This window comes from Crocodylus porosus, unplaced genomic scaffold (assembly GCF_001723895.1).
Source record: "Crocodylus porosus isolate Cpor-Errol unplaced genomic scaffold, CroPor_comp1, whole genome shotgun sequence".
Lineage (NCBI taxonomy): Eukaryota > Metazoa > Chordata > Crocodylia > Crocodylidae > Crocodylus > Crocodylus porosus.
The window spans coordinates 18,826,963-18,854,691 of record NW_017728907.1 but is presented as its reverse complement, the minus strand read 5'-3'; the positions used below and the strand labels follow the sequence as shown (position 1 = coordinate 18,854,691).

The 27,729-nt window shown below is 41.9% G+C and overlaps 1 protein-coding gene across 1 annotated transcript in view; it reads right to left on the bottom strand.

The window, feature by feature from the left end:
• The window catches only part of RASAL2 (RAS protein activator like 2), a 145,474-nt gene that overhangs the window by 115,907 nt on the left and 1,838 nt on the right, over nucleotides 1-27,729 (bottom strand). The window contains exon 2 of the mRNA XM_019530900.1: nucleotides 12,238-12,364. Coding sequence (XP_019386445.1) covers nucleotides 12,238-12,364 — 127 coding nt within the window. The remainder of the gene's footprint in view (nucleotides 1-12,237; nucleotides 12,365-27,729) is intronic.

The window sequence follows — 27,729 nt, the reverse complement described above, 5'->3', positions numbered from 1 at the left end:
TTTTTCTTTCTATCCAGCCATAAAGAGAAGTTGACCCATAGGAGGCCTGTCTCTGTCCAATGATATGTAAACAGCAGAAAATACCATAGGAATCACTGAACACTGCTTCATTTATTTATTTTTTCTTACCTCCCAGAGGTGTTGTGAAGATTAATTAGTCTGTGTTTGTACAGCACTTCGAAGATGTAAAGTGCAATGTAAGTAAGCATTATTATTATTTGATAGCGAACACATCTCCTGTGGTCCTGAATGGAAAATCCAACCTGTTAACTTATGTGGATTTATCTCCCCGTTGTATCTTGCTCAACAAATTCTGCCACCTTTTCCAACTCACTTCGATCGAACTCATTTCTAACGCAGAAAAGCCAGAGAGACTTCAGCACCTCTTTCTCTACATGTGACTTTTACCCCACAGCCTTGGGGGAGGCGGAAACATAGATATCTTAAATGCTTAATCTTAAACTCACCCAATTTTGCAAATGAAATGCAAGAAGCCAGGTTTAAAGTCCAGGAGTCAGATGACCATTTTTTCCTTTTAATGGTTTAGAGCTGCTTATTTATCCTTGATATGGTACAACAGCATAAAACTGAATGCAGCTATCTAACATTAGCAGAAATACACAATCTAGGTGAGAGGCAAGGAATTTTGTGAGTGCTATCTTTTATTGGCCCAACTGCATGGCTGGGATAGACTTAGACAAGCTTTCGAGCAGAACGCAATACCCATCCATCCCAACCATGCAGTTGAACCAATAGAAGATAACACCTACAAAAATCCTTGTTGCTCACATATTTCCTGAATCATCACAGTCACAGCATCACTCCAACACTTTCAGATAACTTACCAAGTATAACACATGGTAAATTGATATGGGATCCTTAGAACATATTTTGGTCACTTGGACAAGATTGTTGTTGCTAGGACCCCAATAAGTCACTAAATCTAATGACAAAATGATTCAGTTGGTAATCCTAGTAAAAACATGGTGGCATGGACTTCAGCATAGGTTAGCTATCCAAGTAGGTAGCTGGAGTCCCAGATGGGCATGCATGGCCATGTTGAACCTCCTGATGCAGCAGCTTCACTGCTGTTATAGCTAAGCCAGCTATGTTAGAGCCAGCTCAGTGTACTGCAATCACATGTCTCAGTTGCAGTGTAAATGTACCCTAAGTTAAGTTAAACAGGTGCAAAGCCCTGATATAAATGCAGTTAAGCCAGTTTAACCCATACCTGCATTATAGGTTATTAACATGAGGAATGTCAGTAAGAGTTAAGAATATCTAGAGAGAGCTGAACTAATTTAACCAGAATACAAATTAAAACACATTTAACTCTTCCATGACAAGGCCCAAGATATGGGAGAGGTCACTCTTGGGAGAAGGATATGTGCCATCACCTATTAAACTACTCACTGTTAAAACTTCAAAGGCGTGCAAAGTCAGGCAATGTAAGCAGGCTTCCGCTATAAGAACAAACAACATAAATACAGCAGTGTACCCAAAAATTCAACCACTCACCACAAATCTGTGCACAATTCAGAGTAATTCTCATAGGGCCCTGGGAGAAAAAAAGAAAGGGCAGGAGAAGGAATATAAGATGAATCAAGAAAAGCACTTTTGGATGAAACTGTAGTTTTGTTATAAGACAGGCCAACACCTGGCCCAACAGGATCATGCAGCTACTCTCCCTTGACAGTCAGTACAGGGTGAGAGAGGTCCAAGACCAGCAGTTTCTGTCCTTATAACAAACTTTAAAATCTTTTGAAGGGATTTATTTTGAGAGGAAAAAGGGACTCTGGGGGGAGGAAATACATTTCCAAGCAACCCTCCCGCCCGCCAAGGATTATAGATTCTATGTCAGTATTACCATTAATCTCTGCTCTGCAGAGGTTTAAAATTTAAACAGATATGCTTGTTCCAGGCTGAAACTGGACATTTGGCACATAAGAATTATAGCCGGGAGAGGGGGAGAAGGCAGCCTTCAGCACAAAGACAATATCATCTAGTTTTATTTGAATTATATGTGGAGGAAAAACAAAGAAGCTTAGCATTTTTATACATAGGAAGAGATCCAGCTGCCAGAGGGGATGTCACAAAGGTCTAAGCATCATGTTTGACATACTTAACCTCCCTGAAGCCATGCCAAACCAAGAGTAGCTGCATTTCAGCAGAGATGTATCTGGAGTTTGTTCTGCATTCTTGGATGAAAGATGCAAAGCAGATTTAATGTTTATAGAAACGAAAAGAAACATAAAATACAACCTTAGTGACTTGTTTAGTTATAAACCAGTTCAATTATTCCTATCTAGTGATCACAGAATTAGGTGAGAGGGCATTGCTACACTTGACTTTAATACTTAGTCATCAGCTATATGAAAAGTGTAGTCTGAACGGACCCATGTTCATGCCACTAAACTTACCACAGAGTTTTTCAGTCTCAGCTCTAAGAAGGCTGTGTGCATCAGTGTCGCAGGCCACAACTGAAGTGCAATAGCAGAGCCATGTGGCTAAACTTGCACAGTGCTCTCCTGCAGTATACATGGATCTAGCCAGTTCTTTGTCCATCTCTGATTATCAGGCTTTATCCTCAGAAGTGTGTTTATTGCATTGCTTTTACATCTTTCAAGTGATCTTTCAGTCAAGGCTTACTACAATGTTTTGCATATAGGGTTGTATACATGCAACACTTAAATATATTATTTGTAATCCAGGGACCCAAGAAAGGAATGGTATCAATTCTTTTAGATTCTTAAGTCTGTCAGAATCCCACACACACTTACATCTCAGACAGAAATCAGGAAGTCAGCTGATCTGGATTGGTCTCAGACTGGCATGCTGCAGGCATTCTCCCTCTCCCTCCTCCCTCTCCAGTATTCCCTACACAAGACATTATTGCAGAACCACAACTGAAGCTCCTGTTTTTGCTGCCTGGAATAATCACAATAGTAGACCAGAGATGGACATGTTGCAACTGGCAACAAGAGCAAAAGACAAGTCTGTTAGGAAATCTCTTATCAAAGACAAATTCAAATCTGTGAGGTGCAGACATGGAGAGCTCTATGCTGCACCTTCTCCGCATTCACTTTCAAGTAGATACTCCTTGTATGCAAAGGCAGGTTCTGAGAGAGTCCAGTTCAGCACACAGCCCTGTTACAAGGCATGGTACACCTGCTTCTTTAAAAGGGTTGTTCCTTTCCTAAGTATAACCTTTACTGAATATACACACAGACATAACCCAGACTGGTGCATTGCAGATTCCTTTCTTGACCAGGTCCATAAACAGTACCCCCTCTTCTAAAAGAAAGGGTGTTTTCCAATCCAAAAGTTGCATTCCTTTATTAGGCAAGCATTTAAAGACTAGTGCACAGGCAGGACTGCAACCATCTGGTGCGCACACTGCAAATCATCTAAATCAATCTTAACAGGTTTATTCCTCTGTCACAAAGTATTCCTCTCAACTACATAATACAAACAGTGAGGCTCAGCTTTGAATGTTATTAGCAAACATAATATTGTAAGTCAGAAATAGCAGTTACTGAAATAATCCTAGACATCTTTTCAGTTAACTACTGGTCTCTTTTGCCAAGTTTTTACCTGAAGGAGGAGCACAGATTGTTTGTTTCCTTGGTGCAATCATCTCCCAGCTAGAAGCACTCAGCAACCACTCACAGAAACTGATGTAGGAAGCATATTCCAAGCAGCAGTGAAACTAAATATTACTTAACTATATTCTTCTGTTGCTCTCTACATTTCTAAGCCCCTGGACAGACCCTTTTAAACAGTGTTGAGGCAGGAATTCTCTTTGGCTGACTAGTCACCTGATAGCAACGCAGTATGGATCTGGCACCAACACAGACTGGTCTCATTTTTACCTCTTCTCCCCTTACATGCTACATCAGGTAAAAATTAAATTTTCACTGTAAAGAGTTCTACCCCAGGAGGCAAAGACAGAAAGCACTCGCTCACCAAAGGATAATTAAATCCATCAGCTGTATATTGGAACTATAGGAGACAAAGAGTTGAAGTCCAAATGAAAATTTCCCCTTCCATAAATTCCATAAGTTTGGCTTTACTGAATTTTCTCTAGGGGCTGAGAGCAAAGTGCAATATGTTTAACTCCAGAGGGGTGAGGGAGACACTATAGTCCCATTTTTCGGAACTTAAAATTAATCTAGTTTTCAGAGGACTCAATGCTTCCGCTGGAGTTACTAAGTGCTGTGAGTAGTTGCTCAGCCCCTTTGAAACTCAGACTTCTTTCCAGACCTTACTTAGGATACCCAAATTTTCAAACTTGGGTCAGGCACATGTGCTAAAATTAGATGACCCGAGTTAATAACACAATACAAATTAGACCTCAGGTTTGGGTACAGCATTTAGTTTAGCCCAAGTCTCTTCCCCACCCGCAAACTATAGAACATAGGTAAGGATATCTGGCAAATGACTAAGAATGCTGAGAAGCATATTTGGACCACATGTATATTGCAATACAGTTAGGGATCAGCAATTATGACTACAAAGCACCGTCTGCCAAGATGTCACGCAAGAAATTTTGTACTAAATAAATCCACAACAGCTGCAAACTTCCCACCAGCCACCCACCTGCCAATTTTACCTTCTTGAATCCGTACCTGTGCTGTTTTTCCCTTCCACAAGAGAGTTCACTATGTTTCCTGCACACCTGCTCTTGTTCTTACTGTATGGACGAGAGTGCAGAGGGAGATCATTCACTAAGGGCAGCAGAAAAGGCTGAAGTACCGTCTTTGGAGCTGCATGGGAGGGGAAGGGGCCTGTCACACACACAACTCCTTAATCTCAAAGGAATGGAACCCAACACTCCCGTACAAATTAGAAGCTACACACACGGGACAAAACAAGTTATTTTTATTTATACTATGGTGACATCTGGAAGTGGTGGTTAGGACCCTACTGTGCCAAGTAGTGGAGACAGACAAACAGACCAGCCCCTGCCCTAAAACACAACATTTATTACGTAAAATAAACAGGTGGATGACAAATCAGCATGTGCATAATGACAGAACAAACAGTAGCCCTCAAGTGTACCAGTATCCAGCATATATGTACATCTATTGATTGTGGGCATCAGAAGCAAAGTTTACAAAGGGATTTGGAGAACAGTGATACTGCTATGATTGTATCTGGATCATTTCCCAAGGGTGAAAATTTTACTCCTGTGACAGAAAAGTCAGGCAGCGGTGGCAAAGCAGAGACGGGAACTGGCAGCTCAGTAAAATGACTTCATAGTTTGACAGGGCTAGGACATAGATGGCCTTAAAATTCAAGTCATAGGCTGAAGGAAAATGAAATGTAGGAAGGGAATTGATCACGATGAGTTAGGAAGCAGGCTAGTATGTGGTGCTGCTGAGCTTTCTAGAAATGGCACTCTCAGCCCTGCATGCCTCAAACTGGCCTCCTCCAATGCAGTATTTCAGTTCCTGACACATCTGTGCCCATAGCTTCCTCAACCAGCGACACTGAATGAGAATTTCCCCTCCTGGGAGAATGGAGCCTCTGTGTCTCTGTCCCCATTTCTAGTACACAGCAGAGCTTCCTGACAGTCCAGGAGCTCCTGATGAGCACTGGCCATTCCCTGCTCCCTTCATCTTCCAACAAAATGACTGTTTTAATCAGGTAGTTAATTGTTTGAATTGTATTGCCATTGAGGAGCACTTGAATGATTTCAGATGAGTAATGCTGACCCATGACTTCCCTTGACTTCAGTGTGATAAAGGTATGTCTACACTGTATACGGCAGTGTAGCATAAAGATATCTGAGAAGCAAGGTGAATGGGCTCATGCAGAGATCCATGCTGCTGCAGCTAGACTGCTTCCACAATCTGCACTAACTTTAACTGTGGTAGCTCAGGTACCTGTACATTACATTGCAATCTGCAGTGCAGACATGCTTAAAGCTCATGACATGCTTCATACTTTGTTAGGTAGGAACAAATCTATTTGCATTGTCAATAATACCAATTACAGTAGTACCTAGTTACTGAATATGTAGTGCAGCATTTCTCAGCTGGGATGCCACGAGATCGTTTGAAGGATGCCGTGGTGCCCAGCCGCAGAGAAGAAGTAAGCGCTGGCCTAGCACCTCCTGCCCCAGTACCTTGGCACCATTCCCTGCAGCCCCTCCCACCAGCCCCTGAAGCATGGGAGGAGCAGAGGAACAAACTGCTGAAAAAGGAAGCACCTGCCCTCCTGCAGTCCCTTTGCTGACCTCCCCTGCATGCCAAAAGGCACTCCCTGCTGTGGCTGGGTGGGCTGATGCAGGGCTGTGCCTTTTCAGGAGTAGAAATTGCTCCTCTCTCACTGCAAGGATAGTTGCCTACTCTGGGTGTCTAATGACTCATTCCCAAGCTTCTTGATCTGTTGCCTAGCAGTCCTGTGAGCACCAAGCATGGTGCATCATCTTCTGCCATGCTTTCAGGAGTGCCCTTCCATTACTACCCACCCTGCCTTTTAAAAGTGCCATGGGGTGTGAGAAGGTAAGTGCTATAAGAATAATATTTCTCTTTAAATGAGGTGCTATTAAATTCTGAAAAGTTATCCAGGGGTGCCTTGGGTCTTAAGAGGTTGAGAACTGATCTACGACAGTCCACACTCTAAACAGCCTCCAAGGTAAATAAGCAAAAGATAGGAAAGAAAATCAGGCGTAGAACAGAAGCAATTTGGCCATAACAACTCAGAGACAGAACTGGGAATAGAATTCATGCCTCCCATGTCCCAGCCCATGCCCTATCCATGGCCCACAACTTTCGCATATTTTAAAGGTCTTACTAATCAGCATCCATAATTCAGAGACGTTCCAGTGTGTAAATCAGAGGCCTCTGCTGGATGATCTAAGTTCAGCGTGGCATATGGTATTCAGGGCCTCAAGTATAATTAAACACCTTAATGTAAAGTAATACAACGCCACAAACAAACTTTTATGCAAAGCAAATTTAAAAAGGTTACAATCACTAGAGGAACAAAGGAACAGCAGCTCTAGTACTCAAGCAAGCATGCTAGCTTTACTTGGAGCAATCAGATCAGTAAAGCAGCAACAGGCAAGCCAGTATCAATGGTGGGAGGTGGAGGGAGATTCCACTATTTAACCAATTGAACAGACTAGAATCTGCATTCAAATCCTACTAAATACAGGAGCGTTCACTGCATAAATCTGAATCAGAGGTTTTAGTTTGGACACATCTGTATTGCCAATATTGCAACTGAATGCAAGCTTAAGCCAGTATTTCATGGATGCTTTAATCAGGGGGAACAAAAAATCCTTCTCCCAGGCCCATACGACTAATTAAACTGCAGTTTCTACAACCACAAATTTTTGAAATGCCACAAAGTTGCTTATTCTTCCTTGTTCCTCTATATTTAATGTGTACATCAGCATATAAACTATCGCACCTGAGTAACTTTTAGGGTAACTAAAGAGACAAAGTTGCATTAAATTAGGCATGTTTTAGACTCAATAGACCAGAATCCTTTTTATTTGCTAGAATTGTTTTAAATAGAGCCTTGAAGCAGTCTTATTTACAACGGCTAGAAAGGCAAATGGTGATCAGACTGGCACCTGCCATTTAAAAAAAAATGTAAACAGAAACCGAAAAGTGGTGTATTAAGATAACGATATCACATGCAGGCACCTGTTTAGAACAACAGGGGAAATGCCTTAAAACCACTTTTTAAATCTGAAACTAGTAGCAGGCTTCTCCATTCCACTCCATTCTAGGATAGCAAAAGCTGAGGAGCCTGACAAAAACTAAGTAAGGTCTGTGTGGCAAGGCAGACAGAAATGCATGCAGCCAATGGTGTGGGTTTTAATCCTGCTCCCCACAAGGAACTGATCTCACCTTTATTACAGCCCCCCTAGTACAGCTTGTCTAGTAGGTGCAGAGGCCTTATTCACTTCACAGTTAGCACAGAACCTAGTCTCACCTGCCCTACCTCTTACCAGTAGGAACTGCTACATCATGAATGCTAGAAAAAAAAACCCAGCAAATTTTTACATAAAAGCTAAGGAAAAATAAGGTTAATTGCATCAACAGGTCAAATAATTTTTAGTTCCTTTAAACACAGCTCCCTACCTCTCTTTTCCAAAGCACTGAACCTCTAAATGCATTTTCCTCTTTTGCATCAATTACAGCTTTTCTAAGCATCAGGCTATCTTGGGAATCAACTTTGTTTTACCTTCCTTCCAATTAGATTTTAGAGACAGACTGTGTTGTTACTAATTATATGTTCTCCCTGGTATGGTAATTCTTTCCTGATAACTGAAGCTGTAATTAAGGGGGAATTCTGCCTCTTCGGTTCCTACACCTTGTAATTCAGTTCAAAAGATCTTGGGAGGGAGGAAGAATCCTTATCAAGTCTTCAAAGATGCCCACAAAATGACGCATCTAAACCAGTGGTGCTCAACCTTCTGGCTTCATGAGCCAGATGAGTGGGGCAGGGCCAGTCCATTGGCTAGGTTTAGCCCGGCCCCAAGAGAAGGCCATAGAGCAGGGGCGGGCAATTATTTTGGGCAGAGGGCAGCTTACTGAGTTTTGGCAAGCCATCGAGGGCTGCATGACAGGCAGCCCAGGGCAGATTAATATTAATTTTCTAAATTGTTTAGGGGCCCCGCGGGCCAGATAGAATGGCCTGGTGGGCCGCATCTGGCCCCTAGGCCACATTTTGCCCACCCCTGCCATAGGGCCTAGCACCACCCTCTCCCACCTCCATGCACCAGGATTCCCTGGGGGCCTGGCACTGATCCCTCCTGGCCCTGCATAGTATGGTGGGCCCTAGAACCTAACACCAACCCCTCCCAGCTCCCCACAAACTGGGATTGGGCTCTGGGGTCCAGCACTGCCCCCATGTACTGGGATCAGGATCAGGCAGCCAGACTCCATTTCCTGGCAGCCCCAGCACTGGCAGCTCCACGAATGGGAGAGGGAGAGGGAGAACCAAAACTAATATTATTGCCATCCGTTAACTTTTATAACAGAACTAGCCAAAAAACCTCATTGCTAAATAATAATTTCAGACATCATGATAAACCATAATGCCTGTTGTTGCTTTGTTAAGCATACACTAATGCTAGGACAAGTTAGATATTCTTATCAGTTTTGCATACCAATTTCTCTGCTGAATATTTTATCTTCCCCTGTTGTACTTTTCAGCTTTTGGTGTCCATTCCAAAGCTATTTTGGTCCAGCTGTTATCTGTGCTGCTAGTGATACGTTCTGCCTGCTGTCATCTGCTTCTCTTTTTGTTTACATGATTGTAAAGAATTCTTTCCTTCATTGGTTTGCCCTCCGGCTCAATGTCTTGTCCATAAAAATATTCTTCTTCTCTCTGTATCATCCTATTCCAACCTTTTTCAATCAGTGGCAATTTGTGATCACTGACACACCACATCTTTAGTTCAGAAGAAATCGTCTGTACTGTAGAGCTATCAAAGATTGTAGTTTCTCACTTTATCATTTCCCCCTCTCTTTCTTTGAATTTTTTCCACTTCCCTCCCACTCTAGGTACTCGCATCTTCTTGGATACAAAGGAAGGTGGGGGCCATCAAATTCTTCACAGTAGCTGTATACTCTATGGGTGCGTCTACACGTGGTAGTAAGGCGAAGTAATAAATGCTTTAAAAGATGTTACACATGCATATAAGATTGTAGTAAACACTATATACAATACAAGAGTTGCATGTGAGTAAATCATTTTATAATTATGCTTGGCAGAATTCAATTTTTATTTCTTTATTTATTTTACAATGACTAAAATCTATGTTTATTTTTAAACATTTATAGATTTTTTATTGATTTGAATTTTCAAGATTGCACAGAATTACAGGTGTGGGGGCAGACAATTTAGTATGTCAGTATACTGTTAAAAGCTTTATAAAAAAAAAAAAATCACATTAAAATATATAACAGTAAATATCCATAAATCAATATAGCATACCCTCTTTAAAATATTCTGTTAATTCACCAGGAAAGAGCTGGGCAGACAGGGACCACAAGAGGAGGGCAGTGGCACTCTGGAGCTCTGGGAACACAGGGGGAGGCAGCCACCGCCCAGCCTAAGGTGGGAAGCAGCTCCCTGAAGCCCTTTAAGGGGATAGCCCTTCCTGGTGGGCACCAGCAGAGGGTCAGCCTGGTTCCTTGACAGCTATAGCCTCCTTGCCCTGTGGGCAAGCATAGGGGCTTGCACCTTAAAGGGCCATGGGGTACAAGGAGCTGCTTTCCACCCTGGGCAGGGCAGCTGCTGCCTCTTCACATGTTTCCAGAGCTCCTGCCTGGCCTGCCCCTGTGCAATTGCGGCATGGACCAAACTCCTACCAAACCCAGCCCAGTCCAGCCCCTACACGTGATGAGGTAAGGGCCAATCTCAATCATGCAGGGGCTGGCCTGGACTCACCAGGCTCCAGCTGGACCTGGGCAGAGCAAGTGGCCAGCAACACCAGGCTCCTGGCTGCTAAGAGCTCTGCCCCTCCCACCCCCTCTCCCAGTACAGACCTACCAGCACAACCTTCAGCTCCTGCAGCAGGTACCCAAGCTGCCATCAGAGGAGCAGTGTGCAGGCCATGCAGCCAGGGCTCCCCCCAACCCTGCCTGCAGCAGCTGCCATGCATGTGTGTGCGCATCAGCCCCTATCTGAGATTTCCTTACTCCTGTCCCAGGTTTTGGGGGTTTGTTTTTTTTAACATCTTTCTATAAATGTTGATGATTACTGATGGAAGTATTTTTCCACTGATCTGTGAGAGATGGGTGAAACTGATGTTTATCTATGTTTACCAATACAAACCGAATTCCACTAAGCTTATTTCTATTGTAACACATTCACAAAAAGGCAGTTAGCCATACTCACTTTGGCACCTCCAGACTTTCTATGATTTTAATGATTGACTATAACTTTCTTTTGATGTTTAGGTTATGTAGTTCACTTTTTTGATTGCAAAACAAAGCAATGATTTTAATGACCATTTGAAAAAAAATCCATTTGTTAATCCAACTAATGCATATATAGTTTATCCCTATGAATTCTATCATCTACCCTCCTAGAGTCTCCAAACTTCAAAATGGAAGAGATCAGAAATCTCTTTCCAACATTAAAACCTGTGATAGTTCTTCACAAATACAGCCTAACAAACTATTATAATTGCAAGCTGCTAATTAGCCATCTTGTAGCCATCTACAAGAATTTTCTGTGTGTAGTAGCCCATGCTATAGTCCCTTTATGCATGTAATCACAGACTAAAATATTCTGGGAAAAGACCGTCACGTTTATCAAATTAAAATAGCGTCCTTACTTTTGCTGTTTAAAGATACACTACAGCCTTTTTCTTGTTGCCCACTCTTTCCTTGGCTCAGTATTTCATACCTGGGCCAAAGCACAATTTCTGACTGCCATATCTGGCTGCCATGCTCTTTCACAAGTAGGCAATGGAAAGACTATATTGCTATTGATGCCTTGGAAGGGAGGCAGTAATCACTAGCACTGCTAGGAAGGGTCAGAGCATCTCTCTTCCTTCGCATCTCCTTTGGCTGCTTTAGAAGGGAGAAAAATCCTGGGAAAGAGGACAAAAGCTAACATTGAGGAAATCACATCTGTACCACTTTTTTCAGTTTTCACTTGTACCCTTTGCTCTTTTTCCTGAGATTCACATTCAAATCTGTATGACTGTAGTTAACAATGACAGAGCTCTTGGCTGTATAGCTCACTGGAGTGGAAGCTGCAACCAGAGCAAACAGTTGTGATACTCTCCAATCAGGTTAAAATACAAAGCCAAGGAACTTTAAAGAGGCTTAACAAAGATAAAACAAAACCAAGCAACAGCTCTAATGAACAGCATGAATCACTTAAAACTCTCTGTAAAACATCCAGCCCTATTGACCATGGATTCATGGTTATAAATCCCAGCACTGTTTAGTAACGTCACAAAGGCAGTTACAAATCTCAGCGTTTTGCAGCAACACCACCCCCTACTAGTACTGAACAATAGTCTTACTGATGTTCAGATAAATCTAAGCACTCTGAAGTCACTTTCTTGTCATACAATTATAAACAATGCCACTGCCTTATGACCTCCACCAATATTTAGCTGAAATGCTATTGATCCGAGTAAGCTGACTACAGTAATGCTAGATAGGAAGTGATTTTTCTTTTTAACACGGACCAATACATCTATAAATTAGTGCACTCTTTTTAAAAATAAAAAAGATGGAAAAAACTTACCGAGCTTAGTGGCTCCCTCTGGTGGATATTCAGGAAACTGACCCTCGGAAGGGACGCTTACTGTACGTCGAAGGCACCGCCCTTTTGCAGCTTCTGCTTGCTGATCCTGTACCCCCTCGACAGACATCTACATAAAAGGACATACACAGTTTTAATTAGTTAGTTCTGCTACAATTCTTCTAATTCCCAGTCTTGATGAGCCTAGTTTTTCATTGACCTAGAACTATCTTTCAGACAGGGACCAGCCGACCAGACTCTACCACAAAGTTCTTCTAGAGAACTACCTTACTGAGGAGTCCAAATTTATGATAAAAGAAATAAGCAAGCATACAAAAGGATCCATGTACAGCACACCAATCATATGCAGGTGTGCATGCAGCAGTGCCAGAAAAGTCACCAAGCAACAACAACAAAAAAACCCAACCCGTGTGACTTCAAAGTAGCCTTGAACCTGAAACTGGCTTCCCCATAGCAGAGGACCAAGATCCATTGTCCAGCAGTACTATTTAGTACTTTCCACGCAGTCAGACAGAGGTTGCTAACTAGATCATTACACCCAAGACAGAGTACAAAAGCATTTTTCAGGCTCAGCACAGAACATTTTAACAATTATTAGCCATAGTCAGCATTCCATGGCATATTTTGGAAGTATGACTCTGCTTTAAAAGTGCACAGATTACAACCCTCTCCGTGACGACATGGATAAATTCCCTCTAGAGTTTGGCAGAGAGAGGGATTCAGCTGGGTAAGCTTGTCATATCAGAGAAGTAAATTTAATATAAGGTTTTGGAATTACACTCTTTGCAAGAGTGGACTGCACACAGAGAACGAAGAATGGGATAAATAAAGCCTTTATTGAAGAAACCAGTCCTATTTTCTCCCCTCTAAAGACTAAAGGAATGGCTACCCAAATAAACTGCCACAATATAAGCTAGAGTAGGAAGTTACAGGGACCAGGCTTTCCACGTTAACTGCCCATGGGCATCCACTTATCCTGCAGGCAGTATAGGACAGGCTGCCCCTCAATGACAACAGGGTAACCTTCCCCTGTGGCACATGCTAGGTTAAGCACACACTTGGGAAGTTAAAGCAGAATAGCTAATGCATTGTAAACTCCCCTCCTCCCCTCAGCTTACCTTGTGTTAACTTGTTCATGTAGCCTACCCTGAGGAAAGCTGACCCATCTGTTTGAAATGTTGAGTACAGGAGACATTATTTTTTTGAAATTCTGGCAGCAGGAAGATTTTTGCTAGGTACTTGCATTTGGCCCCACAGGGGCTGGTTTTACTTGAAACACCTGGCTGGGCTGACTAAATTTTGCCAGACATGCTTGTGCTGGAACAAACTGATAAATTGAGCAACAAATCACCAGAGCTGTAGGGTATTGACAAAAGCCCTGAAAGAGCCTAGGAATGAAGTGGCTGCACCACTAATAAAGACATACGGTCTTTGATATCAACTGTAGCAGAGCACTGGACACAAGATTCCAAGCTAGGATGGACCAATTTTTCCTGATTCAGTATGGCATACAAAGGGAAAGAGAAACTTTTGGTTGAAAAATGTATTACTGGTGTGAAGGAAACGTGGAAATGCCTGTAATGAATATGACGGATATTATAAATTACATCTGCCTGTCTCTTATAATTCTTTACTATATGATTATTGTTGGTTCATTCACAAATGGGTTAGTCTACATGACAACAAGAGAGGGAACAGGTAGGACAGACGCAGAGAATCAACTGCTTGGAAGTCTGTTGCTGACCCTTTTGCTTTCCCTTCCATGGGCTATATTAGTGATGTCAAAGATCTGCCCCACAAAGCCACGTTATCTAATCGATGGGGCAGCCCACAGGGCCAGATATTTGGTGGTGGGGCAAGTGGCAGTAGCATTAATTGCTGTGGCTCTTGGAATTGCAGCAGCCACTGTCATTCACCTTCAAATTTCTGACCCCCAGGCAGTCCCATGGGCTGGATCTAGAGCAAGGATCTGCTCCCAGAACAGAAGTTTGGTGATGGGATGAGCAGCATCTACCAAGGCTTCTAGAGCTGCAGTGACTGGTGTTGTTGCCTCTGGCTCACCACCACATTTCCAGCCCCACCAACAAAGCCACAGGCCAAATAACACAGCCCCATGAACCAGCCCTGTAATACTCATCCAACCCTGTGGGCCAGATGATTTTGACACCTCTGGGCTATATAATAATCCAGTTTGGTTTGAAGAGCCAGAGGGAAACAAAACAGATGAAAGAACTGCCTCTAACAACAGGGGGAGAAACAAAGAACTTTGGGGAAGCGGAACGAACCCCAGTTCTCAAAACAGGCCTCACTAAGCTTTAGGAAAGAAATGTACTCAGACTTTTCTCTTAATTATCTTTGACTCTTTGTTTTATGTATACTTGCTGCCAGGAAGATTCGATACTTTGTATGGAAAAGGAGTTTTACCATACTGTAGTTGCATACTGGCCACAGATCCCAAGAGGAAAACATGTAACCTGGTTAGGTTTGCTGAGAAACCACAGCTGGTAAATAGAGGCTATATTTACCAAACCCAGCCAGAATGATAACATTTCAGGACTTCACCTAAAGTGACGTAGATGTCCTGTCACCTGGAGGGGTGCACTTGAGTCAAAGGCACAGCAGCTAGTTCTGAACCGTGACAGCTCGGTCCTCATCTGAGAGTCATTTCCTATTATAGCTAAACTGCTACCAACTCATGGTTGCTTATGCTTTTCTATTATAACCCATTATTTTCTACTGCATCTGCATTTCCCAAAGTTTTGCTGATTTTGAAGAAAATTTCCCCATCTAATGTCTCACCCAAGTTTGAGAAAACATTTGAAGTGTTATTGAGTACAAGGGGGAAAAAAACAAAATTATATAATGCAAAAGCTTGCAAGCTTGGATAAGAACTCTGCAGATGAAATGATTGTGGGTAGAAAGCTGAAGTTTAGCACGTCAATAGCCCCTTTTCACAGATAACCAAGTGCTCTAGTGAAAACTGGTTGAGGTTTGGCAAAATTACAAAACTTCTGAAAAATATGCATATTTCAGCCATGCACAGCAATTTTCATTGAACAACAGTGGCATTATGAACAATCTACAACATTTAGAACAAAGGTCCGCATACACATGTGCTAATTTCACTTGTATATTTGATATGCATATCTCAGGGGTGGGCACTGAGGAAGAGCTTTCAGGAGTCTTGTCCTATTCAATGAGATCTAACGAGCAGATTGTCTTTCACCGCAGAAAGCTCTGAGTGCCTATAGCGCACATTTTCCCATAACCTTGAAAATGTCATATATCCAGCACACGAAGCTTTCTACGGTGCAAGGTATCGACACTCACAGGTGTGATAAGGAGGGTTGGTGTCCTGGGCAAATCCTGCAGGACAGCTGAGCAGGGAGGAGCAGGGAGAGTACTGGAAGGGTGTAGGTGCCAAAGGGTGGGTGGGGAGGAGGGGAACCACATATGGTCACAGAAGTCTTACCTGTGCTGGGAACTCAAAAATAGTCCCTGGCTGCTGTAGTCATTGCTGCATGGTCTGCTTACCCCAGCTGTTATTACCTATACAATATTAAGTATTCTCTTAAGGTCAATTTTTAAAATGCAGTTTGTTGTCATGCTTGTCTGTGGTCTCCTCAAACACCACACATTTTTCTAAACAAACTTCCTATCTCTCTCGTGGATATTCTGTTAAACCTATTTTGTTTGCTGGTGGGTTTTTAAAGCAGTCAATTTGCAGAATGAGGTTCATATGAGAAAGTATTAGGAAGCCAAGCAGACACTATTTTTTTTGGTTTATGTTACACTCATTCAATCAAGTTCACAAATTAGATTTGCAGTTTTCATTTGGAGACTCCATTTAGGCATGTTTCCTACTGAACGCTCTTTAATTTCTTTTTATTAATCTCTCCCTCTGCCAGTTTTTTAGATCATTCTCACAGAATACTGCATGTAAGACCATCTAAGTATTCTCCATCTTATTCTACTTAAACTCATCCTCAAGGTGCTCCTCTGTGGTCAGTATTTTTCCAGCCAAAATAACATCTGCATATAAGTTCTAGTTCTCTGGTCAATATAGTTCCTTTGTGGGGAAGCTTCCTAAGAATAGATTGCTAATTACCCTGAGAAATGGATATGGTTCCTGTTCACTAAATGACTCCTTTACCCCCTTGGCCTATTCTGATATCAGATTCTATTGTCTGATAACTATTTTAACCTTTACAGGACTAAAACTATAAGTATCAGCTTAAACTGACTCTGATATCAATTTAAGCTGATACTCTTACACATTCTGCCAGTGTTTCCCAAACTGGGTTACTAACAAAATTCTACACGGTACACAGTAGAACGGAGGGGGAAGGCAGAAGCAAGAAATATAAAGGAAGGAAAAGAAAGGGTTGGGGGACAAACCAACTCTACAGATTTTCTTAGTTTGTTGGAAGGGTCAAACTGGTGTTGAAGTAACATGAATTAGGGGTGTGCGAAACAGGCTGTATTCGATTTGGATTTGGCCCAAATTGGGGAGTGATTCGATTAGTTGATTCTGATCACTGTCCCTGATTTGATTTGGTCAAATCCAAATCAGAAGATTTGATGTTGATTTGGAGAATCAGCAAATTTGGGCATAGACACAGCTTTAAATGTTTTTTCTACATACCTCAAGGTACCAGGTGTGGCTCATGAATGCTGAGATGCTGGGGCGGATGGAGTGTCCTACAGGAGTGTGCAGGGGCCCCCTGCATGCTCAGCGGTGAACCCGGAAGTGGACCAGAAGTAGTTCCAGTCCACTTCTGGGTTGGGCATGCCAGGCCCCCCCCACCCCCAGACCCGGGAGGCACCAGTCGCTGAGCTGGGGAGGTGCGGGGATGCCCCCACACATTCCCCAGCAGACCTGGAAGTGGACCAGAGTGCACTTGACAGCAGGATTCGGAGATTGGGTCACTGAATTAGTCCGAATCAAATTAGGGACCAAAGCTTTGCACAGCCCTGGCGCAAACTGCACTTTTAAATATCCACAGTGTGGAATTGTACAGGTGTGCAGCAATGTAAGAAAATTAAGAAATGGTAGAGGTGCACCGATACAAGGAAAATTGACTGTATTGGCAATGGGCTTTTTTTGGCTGATAATGCCACCGATAAGTGCCCTGTGCATGCACACACCTGCAGCGCAGCATGCAGGCAGCCAAGAGCTCAGTCTGACAGCGTGGAGAGCAGCTGGGTACGGCTGGTAGGTCTGCTATGATGAAAGGGGCATGGGGGGGGGTGCAGATCAAGACTACTGTGGTGAGGGAGGGAGTCGGGCAGGCACTGCACAGCTGGGGCAAAGCAGGAGGCAGAACTGCAAGCAGCTCATCCAGGGGGTACAGGGAGGGTGTGGCAGCTCCCATTGCTGCACACACCTGGGAAGCATAGCATCATCTGCTCCCAGATCTGTGTGCAGTGCGAGGGTGGACTGCCACTGCGGGCTGGGGTCAAGGTGGTGTTGAGTTTTTCCTGGCAGGGAGCTTGGCCAGGCTGCGCTCGGGGCGGACAGCAGCGGCAGCACTGGGGAGAAGGCTACAGTGAATTTTGGGGTACTTCCAGCATTTTACCAGCTTTGCATCAGGTTGAGGTCATTATTCAACATATGCCAGACACACCTATTAAATATCTAACATTTTTCTTAATATGATACCCAGAGGTTACCTAAATCTTGATCAAGATTCTCCAACCAATAGCAGCATTCATAGCTCAAATGACCTTCCTCATGCTGCATCTCCTTTGGATTTATACATCCCATCTTCATACCCTCCAGAACAGGTTCTTTCTCCTCTCTTTGAAACTTAAATTTGATTTTTCAATTCAAAGATTCAAATGCCACTAGTACTGCCCCATCCAAGTTTATCTAACACACATATACACATGAACTACAATGGAACATTACTTTTAGATCAAAACAGACTGCATTTCCCCCCTAAAGACATTCCTAATACAAAGCAGTGATTTAAAGGGTAAAAGGTTCGAGAATGCCAGTCTGTTATAGAAATGCAAGGTCCTTTGCAGAAAAGAAGCTCTGAGGAAACCGTAATCTAACAGAAACAAAACCCAAGATTTTAAGAGTTGGAAGAATTTTTTTAACCGCAGGTATTTTTTTCCAGCAAAAGTGAGGATTCCATGAAGTGTTTTGTAAAGGTGTTCAGTTGTTTGAAAAGTAGTGTTTTGTAAAGGTGTTCAGTTGTTTGAAAAGTAATGTTTCTTTTGGGTTGAAGTAAGTTCTCTAGTTTTTTTGGAATTGCCAGTGAACTGAAAAATCCATTGTTCACTCAGATGTACGGGGAATTATAAAATGAGATAAAAGGATAGTCAGAAAAAGAAATAGTTACAATAAATTATGCGTTATCACTACATTATTTTTAAATTAAAAATAAAGGAAGGGCTACAGAGAATGAGATACCTTTGATGAGGTCAGTAAGTGAAAACCAGCTAAAAATTTAAAAGGATCCTTTCCAAGTTAGTCACGTTCTTCAAACATAAATTTACTATATAACAGTGTCCTTGGTAATGAGGGTACTTTTGCTTTGTGTCTGCACTGAAAAAAATGTGTTCTTAGCTCGTATTGGCTAATCCTAGTTAGTTTATTTAAACTAGCAGTGAGTATGAGTAGCTAACTTGACTTGTAAATTTGGTTAGGAGCCCAAATTCAAGCGCTGGCTTCCCTACAACCTTGAATTTGAGCTGCTGACCCAAGTCAAAACCCATTTTGTCTTGTTTTTGCTGCTTTTTGTTTTTTTTCATTTTTATGCCATGTTAGCTAATGTAATTTTTATACTATATAACCCAAGTGAGTTAAGGACACATTGTTTCCACTACCCAAATAGACAGACTTTGGGCGAGCACTTTCTGGAAAGCAGGGTCTATCAGGTACTATGAATGCTTCTCTGCAAAATGAATGGTAACCTATCGTATAGTAACTTTGAGTGGTTCTTTGAGATGTTCTGAGCAAATGAACCTTACTTCTGGAGTACATGCCCCTTACCTGTACATCTGTACAGGTGTTCTGCTCCTCCTTCAGAAGCACATAGGCAGAGTGTCCCCAGCTACTACTCAGTTTGACCAGGACTGTGTGTGATGATAAAGTTCAAGTTGATGGAGAAGGAAGGTGGGTCATGGGAACTACATGCCCAGAACACCTTAAAGAATCCCTGTTACTATGAGTAAGCAATTGTACTTTTTGAGTGTTAATGCTCAACAGCCTCTCAAGTCTCTGTGGTTATCGAGAAATTATCTCTTCAAAGAGAGGAGACCTAGGAGTTCATTTGAAAAGTGCTTGCGGTACTGCTTAACCAAACTGAGCACCTGATCCAGATTTCAGCTATGGGGTCTCTATTAAAACATATCAGGGCCACCTGCAGTCTTAAGGTTTAGGGACAGAAGTTACACATAAACCCTTTAAGTCATCAGAAACTGGCTTAAACCCGTAACAAAACAGAAATTCAATGCACATAAACAAGTTTCAAAATGGCTGAAACTGTTTTAAGATAAATCTGGTTGAAAGTGGTATCAGACTTAACTCATTTGTGTCAAATCAGTTTATAAAACTTCTATCCTAGACCCTTTGCTGGTTCAAGTTAAATCACAGTCCCCCAGCATGCTTTCCAGCCCTGGGCTGGGCTGAGCTGTGCCGTTTGCTCTAGCAGAGAAGGGTTGGGGGGCCATGGAAAGCAGAGACTACCTTCTCAGGCAAACCCTGGCTGGGGTCTAGGGACAGGGACAGGGGTTAAATTTTCCTTCCCCCAAGTACAGAGCTGCCCTGCCCTGCCCTGCCCTGCTAAAAACTTACTGCTGGCTGTGACTGTAGACTACAAATCCCAGAAGCACCTGGAAGCAGGAAGAAGTAATAAGCAACCCTGCAGAGTCCTGCTACTGTGATTTTGGACTGCAAATCCCAGAGCCCTCAGGGGCAGCAGGAAGAAGCCGCGAATGCACAGCCCATGTTGGCTACGTGCTCTAGCAGCCCCCAGCTTCTGGCCTGAGCCACTGCAGGTATGTGGCTGCATTTCCTGACTCAAAAGTGAATGCCTGTCTAGTTGTTCCTCAGCTTAATCTCTGCAGTTTAGATTAACCTGAAAAGACTGAACCTGTACTTAGCCAATATGACTGGCTATTCTAATAGACTGATACCTAAGTTTTGAACTGACACAGATATTCCACTCAGAACTACCTCTGAATGTCCAAATAACCACAATGATTAACAAAGCACTGTGTTTTGTGGAAGTAAAAAGAGCGGGGGGGGGGGGGGTTTCATATGAAAGGTATAGAGTCTCATCTGCTCTGGAGACAAATCAGGTTCCAAAAGAAATACTGGAAAAGGTACATAATGATTTGAAAGTCCAAGATGACCTTTGAAATAAATCTGAAGTGAGATATTTTTGTTACATGGTCCACATGAAAAAGCTGCAAGCAAGAGACCCTGCATTAAATCCTGAATTTCACTCACCTCTGGACAAAAATTATTGCTAAGAAGATGGCCATGTTAGCAGTTGGATGACACCGTGCATGCTGTCATGGGCTTGTAAGGAAGATACATCTAAGCAACTACTAAATTCAAATCCCATGAGGGGGAAAATCTCCTAATAGGTAGAAAAGAATCAGATTTTAAAATCTAAACATTGTGACAAGGGGAAAGAACACCCCCCCCCCACACACACTATTTTGGAGCGTTGTTCAACAGGTAGATAATACTGCTAAATTAACTTAAAGTGAACTAATTAATAGATCTGCCTGTTTAAAAGATAAATAATCTAGTAAATTTGAATTGCATTTTAAAATGGACTAAATCTTGAAAGGCCCCCAAGTAAAAAGACTTCTAGTTGCTTTATATGCAAGTTTACAAGAGAGTTTTCTGTTCTATCTTTTACTTCTTTGGAGCAATTTTTATCTCCATAAGTTATCCATAGAAGTAGGAATAAACGAACTAAACCTACTTAATTTTCTTCTTTTCAAACAATCTCAACTGAAACATCAAAAATAGGTACACTAACAACTAGGTGACAAGGAAAGCGGGCACTGGCTAAGGTGACATTGGGGCTATTCTGCCCGCTGCCGTGGTTGGCAAGAGAAACAGGTGACTGGGGAATCAGTCCATCTTTTCTGCTTTCGGGAGAGGAAGTTCAAGGACACACAGGACACAACGGCAGCTTCCATGGGCGTCAAAAGATTCTCAGCTCTTGTGTACTAAGTGGAATTCATACACACACAGGTACTTGGATACGCTAAAAAAGAAACAAGGCTTCAATTGGAAGGTTATGTAAGAGCCAAAGCTTTGACTCTCAGCAAGTTCCCCTTCATTTAGCATTTGTCTGGACTGGAAAAATATAACCAGATCTACAGGAGAAATGGTTTATCAGTAGAGTTGTACCCATCTAATGTAGAAGCAGCTTATCCCAAAGAGTGCTTTTGTTGATATAGATCATACCCACTTTAAAAGTAAAAGAAGCCACGCCAAGAAAAACACATATGCTCCTGTAACTACATCTATACTAGTGCTTCTAGCACACAGAAATGAGAAAAAATATAAAAAAAATTCACTTTTTTCCCCAAGACATTGGTGCAACTGGAAAAATATTTAGCACAAATCTTTTTTAAAATGAATACTGTTGTCATTAAAATAATGCATGTTTGAAACTGTGTTCCTGGTCCAGACGCACTGAATAGCTCTATTTCAAGACTGCAGGACTGTCTGCAGGCACTGAGCATCAGATTACCTATCAACGCACAAAAAATAATGTTGTGCAAATGTGTGAAATGAGCTCCAAGCAGCAGCTTTACATATTTCTGTGCTGAAGATCAGACATGCTGTGCAGGCTGCTTTACACTAGGTCAAATGTATTCAAAGACTAGGTGGCACTGAAACACCTGCAAGGGAATAACCAAAGCCTCATGACTTAAGCAGCAAATTAACCTAAATTAGACAGAATCATCCCCTACCCAAATCCCTTTCAAGTTTATTAAGCATTTCAGCAAGGATTGAGAAAATGCTGCATTTTTAGTGTCCATAATAGTACTTAGGCTCAGAGTTCATTCTTCATGTATTTTTTGTCATTATGTCCCTTGCCTTGGCAATCTGCATGATTTTGCTATCTGGGGAATTGTCCAACCCTGAGCTGACCTTACAGGGCTGCTCTTTTAATGTTAGACCTTGGAGCAATCTGCCCCCGGGACATAAATAAGTATCTAGGCACATTCCAGTGCTTTCTACCTCAATTCAAAAGTTAAACTAGATTTCATTTGCAAGTTTCAGGACTCAAAACAAGGAGAGTGTTGTCCTTGTCATTCAGCTGCATTGTAACAACTGTCCCTGCCCCTACTTCTCTTAGAAAACTTTTAAAACCTGGACCTATATTTGTAGTTTTAGTCAAAGACATGAACAGAGCTCTGAGTGTCATATTTTTTAAAAGAACTTAAGTCCAAATGAAAGTCAAAAAGGATTTGTATAACTTAGTGAATCTGGGCAGGAAAATTATTTTACCACATAGAAGTTATGAAAAAAATGTCCATCCAAAAATGTAGACAAGTTAAATATTCATTTTTTGTGATGCAATAATCTTAAAATATTTTGGATAAAATATTATTTTGAAATTTTTATATTTTGATTATGACCTTTAAAAAAATTAGCCTAACAAATAAAATATTTAAAGAAAAATACATTTTGAACCAAAAATATAATTTTGAAAAGGGTCTTTCTGCATTTTTTTCAGATTTCAAACCTTTCTTAAACAAATAAGGAAGTTGGTTAAAACTAATTATTTCCAATGAACAGGCTTGGTTTTGACAATTTGGCATTTTCAGATGAAAAACATTAACTGGAAAATGTTCAGCTACCTCTACTCCTAAGTCCCTACATCACATCTGAAAATGAGACTTGGATACCACTGAAAATGTAACCTTGCTTAAGGAAGAATCTTTGTGCCAACATCTACTTTCTGTTAGAAAAACAATTACTGTCACCCACTACTGGGTACAGTGTAAAAAGAAGAGGAAGTGAGTCAAACCCCACTTTTTATTACTGGTTTCATTACAAGTCGGCAGATCCTGCCACAGGGTACACACAGGAAGTTTCTACTGCTTCTTGTCTTTGATAACCAGGGATCGGATGGAAACATACAGTAAAACCCGGATTTTTCTAATTTTAAGGAGAAAAACCCAGATTTTCTCCTTTAAAAGAGAAAAACACAAGAAACAGTGAGTTTCCCCTTGCAGGCTGGCAGAGTTCCAGCCTCCAAGGGGCTGGGGGGAGCAGGAGGAGGGCGATCAGCAGGGGGCGCCATGTACTTAGGCACATGTACACATGCACATGGCCACCAGGCAGCCTGGAGATCAGCTTCCTGCAGGCAAGTCTGGCATTGGGAGGGAGTGGGGGGGGTGGATTGAGACCCCCATACTGAAGAAGGGAGGGAGTTGGGCAGTGCTACGGCTATGGCTGCGGCTGCTGCCTAGCCTGGGTGGTGTGTGGGGCATGGGTCCAGGGTCAGAATGTGCAGCTGCAGGGCCCAGGCAAGGGGTGGGATGGGGCCGTGAGTAGCTCGTCTGGGGGGGGGGGCGGGGGGGCTGGCTCTCCACTGCTGTGTGTACTTCCAAGGAGAGAATGGGGGGCATGTGCCTCTCAGATTTGTGTGCGGGGGGGGGGCAGCTGCAGGCTCAGGCTCCCTATCCTGCTGCCTTCCTCAGTCCAGCATGCAGGACCCCATGCAGGAGGTCAGAGTGGGGCTGGGCAGTGAAGCTCAATGCCACTGCTGCACCACCTGCCCTTGCAGGGGGTAAAGCAGCTTGGCAGGGAGCCCAAGCCTACAGGCTCCACTCTGGCCATGCTGCCTGGGGGGTGGGGAACTGGGCTCTACATTCCACTCCACTGCAGCAGCCGCCACCTCCCATGGGCAGCAGCTGGGGCTTGGGTCCTTGGCCCTGTAGCCCTGGCAGCTGGGGGGGCAGGGGGTTGTTAGTGGGGAGCAAGGTGCACCATCAGGGCCAGGGGGCTGCAGGTGAGGAGTGAGGGACACCAGCGTATCAGGACTGCTCAGCACCACAACCTGGGGGGGGTGAGGGGGAACGGGGGAAAGGACAGCCATGGCTGGACCTGTGTCTTGATGAGTGAAGGTGCAGGGAGAGCTCTAATTTTCCATGGTAAAAAACCCAAAATCAAATGCTAAAATTTACAGGTATTTCGAATTTGTTTCTTTATAGTGATTGAGGCATTGGCAGGCTTCCAAATTGCTTTAAAATTGTAAATATATCAATAAAGCATTTTGTTCAACTATCTATACATGTATAGTGGTGTTACATTTTAATCATAGAAAAATGTGGATTTGGGGGGTTTATCGGGGGATATATGATCTTTAAACAGAGAAAACCAGGGTCTCTGTTCATAACTTAGAACCCTATGCAACATAACACCACAACAGATTGGTCAGTAGCCAAGTTACAAAAAGCAAATCTCCTGTGTGTCCTTCCTCAGCAGAACACATCTATTTGCAGCTAGTTTGCAGAAGCACTTAGCTATAACATTATTCCTTTATTTAAAGGCCAAAGAAAAAGTGGGAGGACAGCCTATCGAATACTACTGTAAAAATGTGTTCTTTCAGTTCTAATCTTATGGAAGTTTAGCTGAGATGATGGAAAAAACAACATCTTCTCCAAAACAGATCTAGACTATGTTCTCATGGAATAATCCTCATTTTGAAAGTAAAGATACTTGCTTTTTAAGTCTTGACATTTTCTTTTCTTTGGTAATGCTCTTATTCTTATGAAATGAAAACTAACAAGGAAGGTAAGTTGACAGTGTGATATGTGATCATCCTAAATTTACTCTCCAAAAAAGCAATGCTGTCAGAAAGTAATTTTACCTAATTAATTATAAATGTTTGGGCCAGACCAAATAGAAATTTCTCTTGAATTCTATACCCATTGCTATATTTGCACATAGTGAATTCTTTCAAATCTCTGTCCATCATGGCATTACAATAAACGTATTGCTTTTGTGTTTAGGTAAAAACATTTAAGCATTTTTCCCAATGCCTTATTCTCTGGTTCTAGTAATTTTCCCCAAGCATTCGTGAAATCGGTCTGAATATTTCATTCACAACACTGCCTTTTGGCTGAAATGGAACATAGGGTTAGTTCAGTGTCACAGGTTAAATGGTTAAGACTCATTTACTTGCCTATTTGCATTTTGTACACCTCTTCTGACTATGGTAAACACAGTGACAATTTCTTTGCATAAAAATTATAGATTCAAGAAACACTACAGGGTTGATTCCTTCCAACTGAACCCAGAACAAAATCACTTACCAGACAGAATCAAAATTCATGCAGATTAAAGAAAACATTAGAAACCTTTAAATTATAAAAGGATTACATTAGACTATAGCTCATGCAAGTTTCCTCCTCTGATGCCATCTTGTGATAAAGTCTATTTATTCTTCCTCACAGGTAGCCTCTCAATATGCTATACCATTCCATTCTTCATGTCTTCAAGATCTATCGCCTTCCTTATGTTCATTTTAGAGAAACTCCGATCAATTTCCTGAGTCATCGACTACCATTCTCCCCACTGAAAGTTCATCTGCATCTTCCCACTGCTTGCCTGCGCCTGCTTTCCTCCAGAACCATCTTGCTGTTTTAACCATGCTTTCCCACTACTTTGCTCCCTTCACCAGTCTTTTTTTTTTTTTTTCATGAAGCCCAAGGTACTCGCCTATTTTTTCATGACTCTACACAATTTGGTCCTACCTATAATCTTATCCCTATTGCCTCCTACATGCTTCTTAATCTGCATGCTCCACCCAAGTTTATTTCCCAACTGCTTCTTTTTAGTCTTAGCTCACACCATTCTCTAGATCTTTTTTTATGTAACATCTACCTCAGAATTAACAGCCAATTTAAATTCACTAAACAGTCTCTCCTTTTCCTTCTCCAAAAACTACAGTAGATAAACACTGAATACTTTTTGAAACAGATTCAAGTCCACACTGTGCTCAGATTGTGTTGCATCAAGCCTTGTTGTGTTGCACAAGAGAAATTATGATAAAGTTACTAGTCCTTCTGTCATTGAGGAGATATATATTCCCATGTGCAGATTCAGACACTAGACTAATACAGCCTTTTTGTGCATTCATGATTCTATGACTTTCACTTTTCTTTCCATTTTGAGTAGTTACATTTATTTAAAAATCAGAATTGCAAATAGACTTCAGATGATAGCTTCTCAAACAAATCAGCTATTTAGTGTGTGCAGTCACACCTGTACCAGAAACAGTGTCTCCTTGGCTAAACTTGCATAAAGCAGTTTGCTACAATGATGAGTAATTTCTCAAAGTAATACTGCTGGCAAGCTCCTCTCAGTGTCTGTTGCAAAGATTTACTCTTCTGCTCAAGCTGTTTTGTTGTAATTGGTGCACATAATACCTCTGTTCCATTTACTCCTCTCAGCCCCACACAGAATCTCTTCAATTTTTGCCAGACAATACGCAAAACATGAGAACATTTAAGGTATCACACACAATGATTTAATACACTAGTCCAATTTAATACACTAGTGGACTAATATAATACTCCCACATCTCATTTCTGGCCAAGAGATTTATTACACTTGTATCCTTGCAAAATCTTTAACTACATATAGTAACTAAAATTAACACTCAATTATTGTGTGATTACTGTTTAAATATACTCTTTAGATAATTATTTAACCCAGTGTTTTTTCAAATTACACTTATTTTATAAGGTATGTCCCTTATGCCAAGTATATAACTGTCAAAGTGAAAACCATGTGTCAAACTGAACCGTAGCCCCAAGTATGTTAAAAAGCACTTAGCTACCTTGGCCCACCTCACATGTTCACTAGTACATATTTTAAATGATGGAAAAGCTTCATTTTATAAAAACAAAAGCCTGCCCTGGAAACTTTACAACTATTTTCCCCAAAAGTAAATAACTCTGTCCCCTAATATTTCATCTACTCAGGCTCAAAATGGACAATAATTCATTGCTTTACCAGAGATAGGTTTTAGGTCCAATGATTTGAGACTGTACAGAGCCAGATATAGAAGCCTAAAATTGGTAAAAAATGGAAATTCCTAGTTCACCTCTAGACTTATGAAATCCCCAAGATAGATGCAAGTCACAGCTAATTTGCATTTAAAAAATCTATTTTAAGTCATCTTCGAGGCTACTATGACTTCTGTATGACTGGATTCACATTATGTAGGAGACCAGCTTTCCAGGCAGAAGCATATAAAAACAGGATCAATACCTTTAAACCTAATGTCTGTGAAACAGTTCCTCTGTAGCATTTTACATCTAGGGGTAATATAACATGGCAGCATTGTGCTGAGTAAAGATTTCTCAGAATATTTTTGGGAATGACAGTGAGAACCAACTCATGACTAGTACAGCCACATTTAAGTCATGGCAGACCAACCTGGTGGCCTTTTACGATCAGGTCACCAAATC